The 14,563-nt window shown below is 36.4% G+C and overlaps 1 protein-coding gene across 2 annotated transcripts; it reads right to left on the bottom strand.

Moving 5' to 3' along the window:
• Nucleotides 1-546: 546 nt before the first annotated feature.
• On the bottom strand, nucleotides 547-12,930 carry dsg2.1 (desmoglein 2, tandem duplicate 1). 2 transcript variants are annotated; one of them, XM_065257279.2, is made up of 15 exons: nucleotides 12,735-12,930; nucleotides 10,314-10,442; nucleotides 9,413-9,574; nucleotides 9,165-9,306; nucleotides 8,110-8,273; nucleotides 7,783-7,914; nucleotides 7,492-7,677; nucleotides 7,039-7,303; nucleotides 6,154-6,322; nucleotides 5,901-6,043; nucleotides 5,091-5,312; nucleotides 4,476-4,715; nucleotides 4,230-4,357; nucleotides 3,863-4,150; nucleotides 547-2,854 (listed from the first exon to the last, which is right to left on the bottom strand). In XM_065257279.2, exons 1-15 carry the CDS (start codon nucleotides 12,786-12,788, stop codon nucleotides 1,865-1,867), a joined length of 3,414 nt encoding a protein of 1,137 aa, XP_065113351.1. In that variant the 5' UTR covers nucleotides 12,789-12,930; the 3' UTR covers nucleotides 547-1,864. The 2 variants fall into 2 exon arrangements, with proteins under 2 accessions (XP_065113351.1, XP_065113350.1); XM_065257278.2 differs by having other exon boundaries at nucleotides 7,054-7,303.
• Nucleotides 12,931-14,563: the final 1,633 nt, after the last annotated feature.

Raw genomic sequence — 14,563 nt, 5'->3', positions numbered from 1 at the left:
AATATTTTGAACTGGAAAAGACACTTAAGTGTTATAATTTATATTTAGAAGATTTCATCGGACGCACGAGCGGCTGCGCGACCGCGTTGCCACGGTTGCATGGACCGAAGATTAACTTCCGGTCTGGACTGACTAAACTGACCTCTCGAACAAATACCTTTTCAAACATAAAAATAAAATAAAAATATGGTTTCCTAATGACGAGGTGAGACTGCAAGCATGGATCACCGCTGTGCAAAAAAGGTTTGTCAGACGGTCTCGAAAATATGTGTAGCTAACATTGTTTACATTATTTTTACATGTAGTCAGTGCAGTAAATTAGTGCTTTAGCTTTGATTTCAAATAAGGTAATTTACTTGACATTTATTTTGCTTATACCATCAGAAATTATTTCTAGATTGAAGCAGTTGTTAATATCAGCAGATGTCTTTCTTTTATATAACTGTTAATGCACTAGCGTTATAAAAATGGCTGGCCACATTTACATTACCTGGTTTAGTTCACATCTGTCCAAAAAATGTTCAGTTATGCAACACTGACACAGAATTCTTTTTAAAAGACTTTATTGTCCTTTAAAACAATTTCCATAATAAGTGAAACATATGAAACATTTATAAAAGAAACATAAAAATATCCTTAAAATTTAGCCTATTTAACTCCTTTTAGTAGAAAGCTATTTATGGTGTGCGCTACAAATATAAAGTTAAAATAAAAACTTATATTTTACTGCCAAAAGCAATAACATAATTTCCCACCATGCATCTAATGGGTCCAGTTTTGGTAAAGTTGAAACCAACTGCCCATCCTATTTAGCTAAAAAAACAACAACAAACAAAAACAAAAGAGCCCAACACCACTCTAGTGTTTTAACCTTTACTTCCTACTATAAAAGAAATGGTATGCAGTTTAGCTATTGCATTATTAAGTACAAGCACTTTAAAAAATATAAAACATTATTCTTTTAAGAAACACTCATTTAATATGTATTAGCATTTTTGCTTGGAATAGAAGTTTGGTCTCTTTAATGAATTATAGTGTAGTGCAAAAAAACACCCCAAGCTGTTATCTATACTTCTTACATTATGTATTTACAAACATTGGCCACCGAAAGTGACAGAGAAAACAAATGAAATCATATAATACCATAAAAAAACTTTCCCAGTGCTATTCAGTGATGCAGACTGTTGTTAATGAAAAGCATAACGGATTCCCAATTATGTTGTACTTGATTTGATACCAGAAGTGATTCATGAAACTTTATTTACAGTAACTTTATATCTCTGGCACCTGATCTAATTTTCCAGGGCCACTTTACTAGGCTGATGCAAACGTTCTCATATATCTGCCTAATATTAAAATAGCTTTGGGCTCAGGCACATTTGCATGAACTTCACTATAGGTCCTCGGGAAGACCGAATCTCCTGCTTATATATCTGCAAATAACTTCTGCAGAACACACAGAACTGAGCACCCACAAACACATTCAAAATCACATACCATATTTATGAAAAAATAGAAAAACTCCATATATATATATATATATATATATATATATATATATATATATATATATATATATATAATATATATTTCCTGTAGAGAGGAGCACAATATATATATATATATATATATATATAAATCATGTACTACAAATACAGAGAGAAACATTCAAAGGCATTAAAACTGGTTTTCTCAAGAAATAATTTGGATTTTCCATGATTTACTGTAGTGTGTAATGACAAGATGAGCTCAAATATTCATAATACAATCATTTTGATAGCTGATTTTCGAAAGGCATGAGATATATATTTCAAACTCTGCAACACTGTTACAACAGCGCAAGTTGGCTATCAGTGTTGCATTGTTACATGGTGGTTTGTGATGTCACAATTTTCTCCTGGATGACCTTCTGTGTTGTTACATTTCGTTGGGTCGACCCACTCGATACGACTTTACCACTAACTGACCCTGCACTCTTTTGAGGAGACCCCTGAATGACCCCTGACCCCCCTCTATTCTCTACATGATACACCCCACCTTGAGATCCTCCATGAGTGGAAACACCTTTTCTAAGAGACCCATGAACCACACCCCCTTGTCCACCTTCCACAACCATCACACCCTGAGATCCTGCAACCCCCCTCTTCAGGGTCCCCTGAAGGACGTGGCCGCTTTGGGCACCCCCATCCACCAGCAGAACTTGCGATCCGGACAAACTACCCATTTGTAGCACCCCAGTGTTGACAGCTTGAGCTCCACCTCTCTCCAGGAGCACCATTCTCTCGCCGTGGTTGGACGCTACGTTGGCACCCTGAAGCACAACCTCCTCGCCCATCTGGCCGCCATTTAGCACGTACATATTCTGCCCGTAGCTCATGGCGGGCCTTTCGGCTAGCAGTACGGTGCTTGGCTGCTGCTCGACCATGTAGTACATGGGCTGCTGTTGTTGCACTAGAAGCGTTGTAGTGGGCTGCACACTGGCATACACTGTCGGGCGATTCTCCGTCACAAGCACGTTCTCCACCCGGGTCGATGATGCAGCACTAGAAGCCATGTTCACCGTGTTTGCAGCCATACTACTGTTGAAGCCAACATTCTCGCTGCTGACGACAGTACGTTCCACAGGTTTAGGAGGGGGAGGAGGGGGCACATATTGCTCAACTGTGGTCATTTTACCTCCGCATACTGAAGCAAGAGTGTTAAACTTTGGTCCAAGGTCATTGAGAAAGGCTAAATCGTTGTCATCTTCCACAATACTAATGGCCTCAACAGAACCAGCAAGAGAACCCATTCCCTCATTTTGGTACTCCAGAATGTTGTTTTTAGCAAAACCATCTTCTATAGCCCGGCTTTTCTGTAAAACAAAAAAGAGCAATTCATTAGTCTTTTGAGAACGTACTGTATATCAACACTGTGCAAAAGTCTTAGGGCACCATCTTTGTAGTTTTAGCCAACTTTCATGGCCATCCATATTTATTTTCACTCTTTTATTTAAAAAAAAAAAAAAACGGACAATAAAAGAAATAAACAAACAAAATGTCTTCCTCTGACAAAAGTCAGTATTCAGTGTGATCAGTCTTTCTGACCAACACATTTGGAGTTATTTTAGTAAACGTCCTCGCTTTTCCAAGCTTATAATGGGAGAAAACCGGGATCAGGGAACTACTTCTGACTTTAAAGCCCAATTCATCCTTAACAGAAGTAATCCACATACAGCTTCAATGGGTTAATAAAGGTCTTTTGGGGATAATCAATGCGATATTGTAAGAAAAATATTAATATTACGTTATAAACTGTAATAATTAGCTTCCAGTAATGACCCGTCTTGGACTGATTCACCGCGCAACTTACCCATGGCAACGAACGCTCACTACGCTAAAACTCTCATGATGGCATCTTTACCGAAAGCTAGTTATTAACGTTTATAAAGTTAGAAATCTGGATATTTTTCTTACAAAATTGCATCAATTACCCGCAAAAGACATTATTAACCCCTGTGTGTGGATTACCTCTGTAAAGGATGAATGCACTTTTTGGAGGTTTAAAGTTGTTCCCTCATCCCAGTTTTATACCATTGCAAAGCTTGGAAGAGCAAGGACATACACTAAAATAACTCCAAATGTGCTCATCTGAAAGATGATGGACATATGTTTCTTGGATTGCTTGAGGGTGAGTATAATGGGGTAAGTTTGATATTTGGCTGGAGTATCACTTTAAGAGAGCCTGCAGGTTCCTTCTGTTGTTTAAGTTTAAGAGAATGTCACACTAAACAGTTTTTTTTAATACTGCTTACAAATTTCCTGTATTTTCTAAGCATCCATAAATACATTGGTTGGTTGTATGTGTTTATATATACACAAACCTGTGAATAGTACTCATCCAAGAACTGCTCAGATGCGGCCATCCCATCGAAACCTCCAGCCTCTTCTGTCATACCGGCGGTCCATTGCACCGAATTCCCGTCGTACATTCCCGCGCCACCATACGTTCCAATGGTATCACGCATACCAAAAGAGGACCTCACGAAGCCCCCAGCTTCATTCATATTGGCCATACTTAACATATCACGCACTGCAGCAACACCACCAACCGTATCTATTTTTGAGTAGAGACCCCTAGCATCACGCTCATCAGGCAGTACTGGAACATCCTATCAGAGAAAGATATTAACTTGTATTTAATCATAATGGGTTACAGTTTAAAAGCAGACGTTATGAATCAATTCTTACTCTGTCCTCTCCCTGGCCCTCTGTGTGGTACGCGATGAGATGCTCTTTAGTGTCATAGGGCATGTCTGCGAAGGGACCTACAAAGCCAGCTGCTCCACACTGACAGAGCAGCAACAGTAGGGGTATGACTGTAGAAGAGAAACACTCATTTATTTTGGATATCCCCAAGAAACGTTGGAGAAATGATAAGGAAAAGTCTTGTTGTAAGTAGTGAAAAACTGCTAGTGAAAAAATTCAGTGACTTACGCAATAAAGCAAGGAGACCAAGAAGCAGCAGCCCGATTCCAGCAGGTCCTAACGTGGAGCCCTTCCGTGCTGCGGGCCCGCTGACTCTATTACAACTGCCCTGACTTGTACAGGTACACACATCCACCGTTAGCTTCTCTGGTACTGGACATGAGAGTCCCTGCTGGTCTTTGACCTCCACAGTAAGCTCGTACTGTCCTGGCCACAGTTTCTCATGGGTTCTGAAGATGACAGTGGTGTCTGAGGAGAAGAATAAACAGCATGTGACAATAGCATCAACCTTTATCTGCCTTCTTAAAAACCTTTTGTTGCACGCAGCAGGGATACGTGAATGTGTGAGCTGCACACGTGACAGATCAACTAAGCAATATGATAGACATGTGAGAGGGCTGTGTGTCATCGTGCACCTAACAACTCAGAATAAAAAAACACAGACTTAACATTACGATGGGTTCCAGTGTTGAGAGGGCACTTTACTTTTCTTCAAAATAATCACATCCTACTGACGAAACCGTGCCCGATCAAAGTACAGTATGAGTGCGTGCTTCTGGGGAGTAGGGAGGGTTTGGTTGTCTAGGTATAATATGTTTGAACTTTATGTTTGAACACACATACCATTTAAATGTTCAGTTGTCCACTTCCCCTTAGTTCCATCATCGACAATGTTAAACGTGAATGGAGCTCCGTTAGGATCTGCATCCCCATCCTTTGCAGTAACTATGACGGCATCCTTGTCAGTGCACAGTGTCTGATTGCTGCTTGTCAAAGTGGGGCAATGATCATTAAAATCCTCGACCTGGATAGCAATGGTGCCTGTTGCTGTCTTAGAAGGCAAGTCTGTGAAGGAAAATAATATTTTTAAGAGACAAAATACATATGTACACTGTCACAGTGTTTCAGTAACTATTGTTAAATGTGAAAATGGTGCCACCTTTAGGACAGCTTGTATACTTTCAATTGAAACTTTGTGGTTACTATATTGAAATAGTTTTAACCCCTTAGTATTCCTGAAAATGGCTAAAAACGCCTGAAAAGGACACTTATTGTACCTGTACCTGATGAACTAGTTGTATTTCATAAAGTTTTCTGTCAAATAATGCAGTATATTATTTGTTATGCAATGCAGCGTAAAATAAATAGGATAAAAAACATTTACTAAAAAATATTTATATTCAATAAAACAATTGTTTGGCTATACGCTGTTTATTGTTGCCAAGCAATGCAACAACGTGGCACATGAATATGGGATGCCCTGTCAAAAGTGATCATTATTTACAGACTAAATTATCTATTTTAAATGTACACAAGTAGGCATTGAAAGACTTGTATTCAATTAAAAATTATATATTGAATAATAACAGAAATCTAACACAAAAAAAGTACGAAAACTTTTGTCCTCATAACGTTTTCACCAATAAAACTTACCTTGAGTAATGCTGAAAATCTTGGCGTAGTAAGTTCCATTAGTTAAAAACTTGGACTCCCGATCAGGAGCTTTATTCATTGTAATGGCTCCAGTTGTCTCATCGATACTCAGCCAGTTATCTGGGTCATATCCTTTAGCATACCTGTTAAAAAAGGCAACATAATTTGTTCAAGCCATCTCATTTTGAAAGAAACCGTGAATTGAAACATTTCTGCTTTGAACATTTTAACGCCTTTTTAAGTTTCCACTTACCTTACATTGGTCGCTTCTTTTCCCGTGTCTGTATCAGTGGCCGGATATCTGGCAATGATCTTCTTACTGTCAAATGACGCCCCATCCTCTGAAACAGTAATGGCCTTTGTTCCAGGTATGAACTTTGGTCCTTCTGGTTGGTTTTTTACTTTTATATTAACAGTATAGGCTGTAAAATCAAAAAGGTTCAGTTTAATTCAGGAAAGTGATCGCCCTAATTCAAATAAGTGTATCATGTGTTAACCTAGTGTTACTTAAAATGAGTTGTCGTTCATAATTGCATTTCTTACATCCACTTATACAATTAGTCTTAATCTACACATTTAATAAAGCTCCAACTGGAAACTAAACTCATTATTTACTCAATATTTTTACGCAGTACAAATAAGACAAATAATTTTTACTTTTAAGTCATAAACAAAAAGAAGAGAGTGATCTCAGTACTGTCATTAGCTTAATGCTTATTGCGTGATGCAACACATCATGACCATTGGCTACCCACAGCCTATGAACAAGCACCACACCTTTGCACAATGAGAACACTCAAAACCTAAAAATATTAAACCACTTCTAAATCTCAAATATAACTGAACATAAAACAATAAGTGGTTCTCTTTGCTAAAAACCACATAAATAACACTTATCAAATTTTACTCTCTGAATAAAGTCTCATGAAATAAAAAAAAGATTTTCAATTAACTTGAGACAATGAGCAATAAGGAAAAAAGTACAGTAAAATTATAGTTTTAATTAATTCTTTATCCAAAAAGGGTTTAAGAACTAAATTTAAAAACGATAATTAAATATGTCATAAGAAGTCAAATATTTTAAGTTAAGTTAAAGTTAAGTTATTTTTTGCATTCCAAAAATAAAAAAAGAGGTTACTTGGAATTTGCGAACCACTAGCCCCCGATAACCATGTACCACCGCTTGTTCCACCAGCACTTGTTTCACCAGCACTTGCTCCGGCCGCGCCTCCGGATCCCGTGCCTCCGGCTCCTGCCCCGGCTCCAGCCCCGGCTCCAGCCCCGATTCCTCCACCGCCAACAGTTATCTCTTGACTTGAACCAGTCACGGAGGAGTGGAATGGAGCCTTGTTGCCTACTTCAATGTCAAGCTTAAGGTCTTTGACATCCTCATAATCAACAGCCTATGGAGGAAAGAAAATAATAGAGGTGAGTATTATATAAATCTGAGAAAATGGAGTATTGAGCAAATTTCTCTCTGTTTCATCTTAAGTAAAACAACTGAGAAATTTAAAGGGATTAAAGACCTTAATACTTAATAAGGAGATCATGTTTTCACTTTGCTTTATCTATAAGCAAAACCAATACAAACCTTCTCAAGCATCAGAACTGCCTCATTGGTCTTGGGATCAGTTTTAATGCTGAAGTATCCGGCCTCATTGCCTCTTTTAATATTGCACTGCGTCACCCAGTTATCTGTCCCCTCAAGATCTAGGTCAGTTGCTTTAAATCTCATCACCTCCACCTGCTGCGTGTTCTCCTCTATACTGCCTTCAAACTTCAAAAAGAAATCATGTTATTAAACAGATAATGTATTTACTTAAAACTCTGTAACAACATCATACTGTGTAGACTAAACCAGTGTAGAATCGTGTTGACTTACCGGGCCTTCCAACTTAGGCGGGTTATCATTGACATCATTGATCTTGATGGTCATTGTCCCTGTGGAAGTGTGTCCACCTGGCCTTCCATTCAGGTCCGATGCCCTGACCAAAACCACATACTGATCAATTGTCTGTAAAGAGAAATCCAGTGTTAATCAAAGGTGGTCCTCTTTAAGTATCTCATCTACACTGCTGATAAAACATGGACTTGATACAAAGAAGTAAAGAAATGTTGGTGCTAAAACATGGCACTTTATGTGAAGTTACTTGTTGCATATCAGTAACCCATGTGCATAATGACAGATGCACCAATCGTGATCTCTCACCTCTCTATCCAGATTTTCATTGGCAACACGAACCACTCCATCATTGTCAACTGTAAACATCTGTTGCCCATTCGGTTCCTGACTGACAATCTCATACTTGATTTGAGAATTTGGGTTTCCAGGCTCATCAGCATCTTTGCAATTAATCTTCATCACTTGTGTACCTGTACAATTTGATGATTACATATATTTTTAGTAGATATAATCACTCAAATCTTACAAATTACAAAAAAATAGTTCACCCAAAAAAGTAATAATAATATACTGCCCCCTTATGCCTTTTGAATTTGACTTTCTTCAGCACAAACAAATACTTTTATATTTAAATGCCGTCATTTTATCTTCCTATATGGGAACTCATGCATCAGAAATATAACTGAACTGGAATGCGTTATAAATGTCTTCTGATGTGAAACAATAGATTTAAGAAAGATAATAATAAACAATTTGAACAATTTGAAAATGCTGCTAAACACCACCATCATCAAAAATGTATTATATTACATATTATATTTTCATCAAATGGTTAGGCAGTGCTCCAGGACAACTCGGAGGTATCGTACACCGGATGTGCACATTAAATAGTGCAAGCTTAGTCAGAAAGTGTCTTCTTCAAAATACAAAATATAGGTTAGCAGCCAATATTAATCGCTAACGATTTGGGACAAATATGATGGTATTTAATGTTAAACTATATGTGTGGCGCAACAGGGATTTCTCGTCCTGGTGTGCGAACCCCTTTAGAGGGTTTTGCATCTGAACTTTACTATTAAAACCGGATGCAAAATTAAGATATGCTTGTCTTGTAACTAGCTATCATTTAACATTTCTTCAATAGACATTCAGGAATAAATGTATGCGTTTGTTGGATCTTCAAAATGTTGAATCTTGTATATGGCCCTGTATAATATCTGCTTCTTTGTGCTATACTGAAGAAAGACACATCTGGGATAGCATGAGGGTAAGATAATAATGAGATATTTTTCATTTTTTATTTAAGCGGAAATAACTGCATAAGCCTTAAGTTGCTCTGCTCTAAAGATGGTGTCACTCACCTATTGCACTGAGTTCATCTACAGCCGCAAGTTCCATTGGACCAAAAACAGGAGGATTGTCATTCTGGTCCTTCACTTTTATTCTCAATCCAATATCATTCTCTGCAATTCTGCCGTCTTTGAATTTAGCAGTCCCAGACAGCTGCGAAGGCGAGAAAGGGGTTAACCGGACGACTGTGGTCAATTTCCTTAATCGTTAAGAGTAGATATTAAAGCTACAGCACCTCATTATTTTCATCATCACTTACATTATATTGGGCGATGTTCTCTCTGTCAAGGATTTCTGTTATTCTCACAAGTCCAGTTTCAGGATTCACCACAAATAAGTTGAAAGGATTCTGATCTGCTCCGATGCCCTTTAGTGAGTATGTCACACCTATCCCCTGCAATTCTTCTTTATCTGAGCGAATCTAAATGAATTACAAGTATATGTTAACATCATCTCATGTGCTGGGCATAGATTAATCTAGATTAATCACATACAAAATAAAAGTGCATTTTTGCATAATATATGTGTTTGTAATGTGTGTAATTATTATGTGTATTTAAACCCACACACATATATGCATTTCAGAACATTTTTATTTATATATCTAATTTTTGTTTTGTTTATATATAATATAGAATATATAAATAAATATATATACACATGTAAAGGGTTCCTTAAATGCATACATGAATGTATGTGTATTTATTCATATATTATGCAAATATACACTCATATATTATGCAAAAAATCACTTTTCTTTTGTATGCGATTAATCTAGATTAATCTATGCCCGGCGCTAATTAATACAAACACCAAAAAGATCTCTTGTTCAAAGATAGATTATGCCCAAGATGATTGAAATGAACGAGTGCCCCGTTGCCTCTAGACTTTCTAAGTTATAAATGTTGGCAATGTTGTGTTTATTCTTGTAATTGTGCCTCGTGCTACTTTAGTTCTTATATTTGTTTAGTCATTTTTTGTCATTAGGGTGCTAAACTTTTAATACTGATACATTAATAGATTAATAAATGTAATGATTTATACCAACAACATCAGAAAAAAACCATGTATTTGTATGAATCTCTGACATTAATTTCTTTTATACAATACATAAGAGTACTTCTAAGCAACACATTTAACACATAGAAAGGCTCACTTACTTTTGCAATGAAATCTCTCTTGGTGTAATCTACATTCTCTTCTAGAATTTGAGGTGGGATGATCCATTCTCTCTTTTGCCTGCGGAGGGCCACAACGTGTTCATATTTGGCCTCAGATTCAAACACATGCTGAAGAGAAACAAAAGTGATCAGCAGGTTGTAAAGACAGAAATACAACCTTTTCAATCAGCTTTCTCGCTTCACTCATACATAACAGGACAGGGCAGGGCAGGGGAGAATTGACTTTGCTGCGTTTGCTGGTCGATTTCTTTGAAACTCTTTTGTTGCACACGTATACTCATGTACAGTAAGATCATCCTGTCTGTACAGTATAGTATAGTTTATTTAATAGATACGTTTATTTTATTCAACAGAAGCACAAAAAACCCCAATCTGATCAAATTACGGTGATATTAGAGTTAATTGAAGGCCTGTGATTACCAACTGCAAAAAAACTTTCCATTACTTTCCTTTTTTTTTTAATAGTCTATATTGTTCAGCACTTTGGTCAGCCCTGGTTGCTGTGTTTAAACGTGCTATATAAATAAACACAAACTTGTACTTTGATATGCTGCCTCAAATACGTTGTCAGACATTTCAGTTTGTGTGGCCTAGTGTTAAAACTTCTTATTCACAAGGACTGGACAAGAAAAATTATCAAAACCATCTTGTATTCTATTTAACTATAGGATTACATGCAATGCCTTTAAACTGTCTGTTTTTACAGTGAGCTAGTGGTATTTTCTATACCCAACCCTAAGCCTAACCCTTCCGCAAACCGTTCTGCATTTTTTATTAAGCCATTATTTAGCACGTTTATTAAACCGTTTCCCTATGGTGACTGCTGCCACACAAACCCTGATGTGAAAAATACACAGCGTTGAGGGTAAAGAAAACCTTACTAATAATGTTATGTTAAAGGGGTAGTTTACCGAGAACTTACCCTTAAGTTAACCAAACTTTTTGAGCACCACTGACCTTCATAGTTTTTTTCTTTTCTAATTCCTACTATGGAAGTCAATTGTGCTCCGATTTCCTGCTTGATTACAAATATCACCCTTGGTTTTCAGCAAAACAAACAAACCTAAGTGTGACTAAACTATGACAGAATTCTTGTTTTTCATTTTACAAAACTTATTTCCGCATTACACTGAGTTTGCATATATAATGTCAGACCTGCTGCTGTACACGTGTAAAGTGACACATGAAAAAATCACATTTACATTATTTATATGCACTACCCTAAAGGCCTATTCATGATAATAATAATAACTTTTATAATAGGTGAAATTAACCTTTGAATTTCTGACACAGCAATACAAGGTACTATAAACACAAGCAACGCCAAATGGCGGACACATAAGTGAAAGTACACAGACTTAATGTTTGCGGAATATCCAAAACAAAAGCCAAAACAATGAACCAGATATAAATATACAGCGTAATACAGATATGAAGCCCTCTAGACGTTAGGAAATATACCCAAATACTGATGAGGCAGTAAAATATTAAATCCATAGACATGGCAAACCCATATGAGTTTTTTTTCTATACAACACAAGAGGAGAAAGACTGTCAAGACTGTCTTTGCCCTACAGTGACAGTGAATGGGGAGCTGTCAGTCACGCAGTATTTGAAATGAATGCCACAAACACCAAATTAACCAACATTCGTGTTATCTTTCACAGATTATGACCAATATAAGTTGTAGGCAATCGATGACTGAGTTTTCATTTTTGAATGAACTACTCCTTTAATTTCAGTTTCGGAGTAAAATGGCAAACATCGGCAATTGCCATAGGGTGGGGATTTTAGTCCTGAACCGATCTGTTTAAAATAGGCTGTATAGTTGCAGATCCAGTTTGATGACTTTATCACACTCTGTATATTCTGAATAAACTCTAGACTTTACCGTGGTGATGCTAGTTTTCCCTTAAATAGTGTAAACCATTATAAAACATGCGATATCTTTAACAGTTGTAAAACATATCCGTAATGCTGCGTAGCCTACATAAATTCTCTATTATTTCTTTATTACTCAGTTTGAACCAATTGTGTTGGCCAGTGCGACATCAGCACAGTTAGGCTATGTTGTTGTCATAATCTACAGTAAAATATACGGAATAACTTGGACCTGGTTGCTATACGTGTAAAATTCCCCTTCATTTCAAAGTAGGCTAGACGGACAGTTCCGCGAATTGCTTTCACGTTAGCCTCACAAACACACACAACAAAAAAATAAATAAATGATACATTAAACAGACCAACTCCCAAAACAAGCCACGAGCAGTTTCAGTATTAGCTTACAATAGACAATGACAATTATTTTGTACGATAAGTGATGTTATAAAAGATGAAAGTCAGTAAGGAAGTGTGTTAACATTAGAAATCATATGAATATATGTAAAAAAAAATACTTACCGCTAAAACAAAGCAAAAGAGAAAAGCGAAAGCAGGCGAGATACGCCGGGCCATGGCCGCAGGAGCTCGTGTTATTTCCTGATCACCTGAGATCCGCTTCGCTGCTATCAACACCTGCTTATAAAATCCACAAGAGCCCAAATGTGTCTGCGCTGCTTTGTGATAGACAATAGTGAGATTGAGATCGATGTGCAAAGTTTTAGAGAAGCTCTTTAATTATTTCCCCCACACCCATATACCTTGCGGTTTGAAAGGAGGATCTAAACGCTACTGGGTGTGTGCGTGGGAGAGAGAGAGAGAGAGAGAGAGAGAGAGAGAGAGAGAGAGAGAGTATGTGTTTCAATCATATTCTGAGTGAGTGAGTGAGCTTATGTGGGTAGGGAAGAGAGAGTGAGAGAGGGTCATGGGGGTTAACTCATTTGCATTTTACATTTAATGTATCATAGACACGGTGTCATGGATCCATGAAAACAATTTTACTAGTAAACAGTAACACCGCTTCTTGAAGTTTATGAGTAACGTAACTGTAATCATGCACCTTGCTAATCGAAACCTTTATTTTTCTGAGGAAAATTGGTCATCATTGTGCACTTAGTAAACACATTCTTTAATACATATAGTGATCACAGGTATAATGATCTGTGGTGAAACACACCCAGATTATTCTGAATTGGGTGGAATTGTTATCAGGACAGAGCTTTCACTTGCAATGTATAGATATATACCTACATGATGAAACACTGTTGAGCCGGCCCAGGATTTTCTGCATTAAAATTCATTAAAGACCAGATATAATGCTCTCTGGGGTGTATCAATGATACTTACAGTAGTATTAATGGATTTCTCAAAGGCACACACCTTATGGTACATGGATTTTTATAGCTGGTCATACATAAGATGGCTTAACTAAAATACATTTCTAAGGTTTGCCCATTTAATTATCAGATAGTTGTCTATTGTCCTTTAATAGATGTGTGTGAATCAACACAGTCTACAGGGTTTGATCGTCTCAGTGTAATGAAACTATAGTGTTTTTTTTAAGTTTGGCTGTGATATCGTATGAAGCAGTAGAACCTGTCTATACTTGTTGCCTGACCTCTTATAACATCATCACAAATCAAACTTGATACTGTTCTACATCGTTCAGATGTAAAATTTAGCTTTCATACCACAAATTTGTTTTGTACATTTTATATATTTGTAAATACAGTAACACTACTTTTGATGTAAACTCAAAAGAGTGGTTGCCAGAAGATTTTACTTTAGCTAATTTTGGTAACATTTTACAATAAGGTTGTATTTGATAACATTAGTAAATGCAGTAATTAACATGTACTAACAACATAGTAAAAATTATGTCAAATCAACATATATTTTTATGTTTCTTTAACTTAACAAATTAAGTTAAACAATTTCAACTTGTTTTTATAAGTTACGCCAACTTATCACAAGGTTAAATTGACTTGAAGCCATATTATAACTTTTAGCATTTGTTAATCTTTGTTAATGTTAATACAATTGTTCATGATATTTCATTGTGTATATTAATTAATGTTAACAGTTACAACATAAAAAAATGTATTAGTAAATGCTGAAATTAACATGAACATGTTGTGGAAGTTTTGTTCATTGTTAGTTCACTGAAAAAAATGATTCATTGAATTTAATAAAAACATTTTAAGGTAAGTGGTTGCAATCAATTTATTTAAGCTACATTTAAACAAAAAAAGATTAGTAAAATAAAATATAAAACTTTTGTTTAAATGTAGCTTAAATAAATTGATTGCAACCACTTACCTTAAAAAATTGATTAAATTCATTGAAAAATT

Source organism: Paramisgurnus dabryanus, chromosome 12 (genome assembly GCF_030506205.2).
Source record: "Paramisgurnus dabryanus chromosome 12, PD_genome_1.1, whole genome shotgun sequence".
Classification (NCBI taxonomy): domain Eukaryota; kingdom Metazoa; phylum Chordata; class Actinopteri; order Cypriniformes; family Cobitidae; genus Paramisgurnus; species Paramisgurnus dabryanus.
This window is presented reverse-complemented; position numbering and strand designations above follow the sequence as displayed.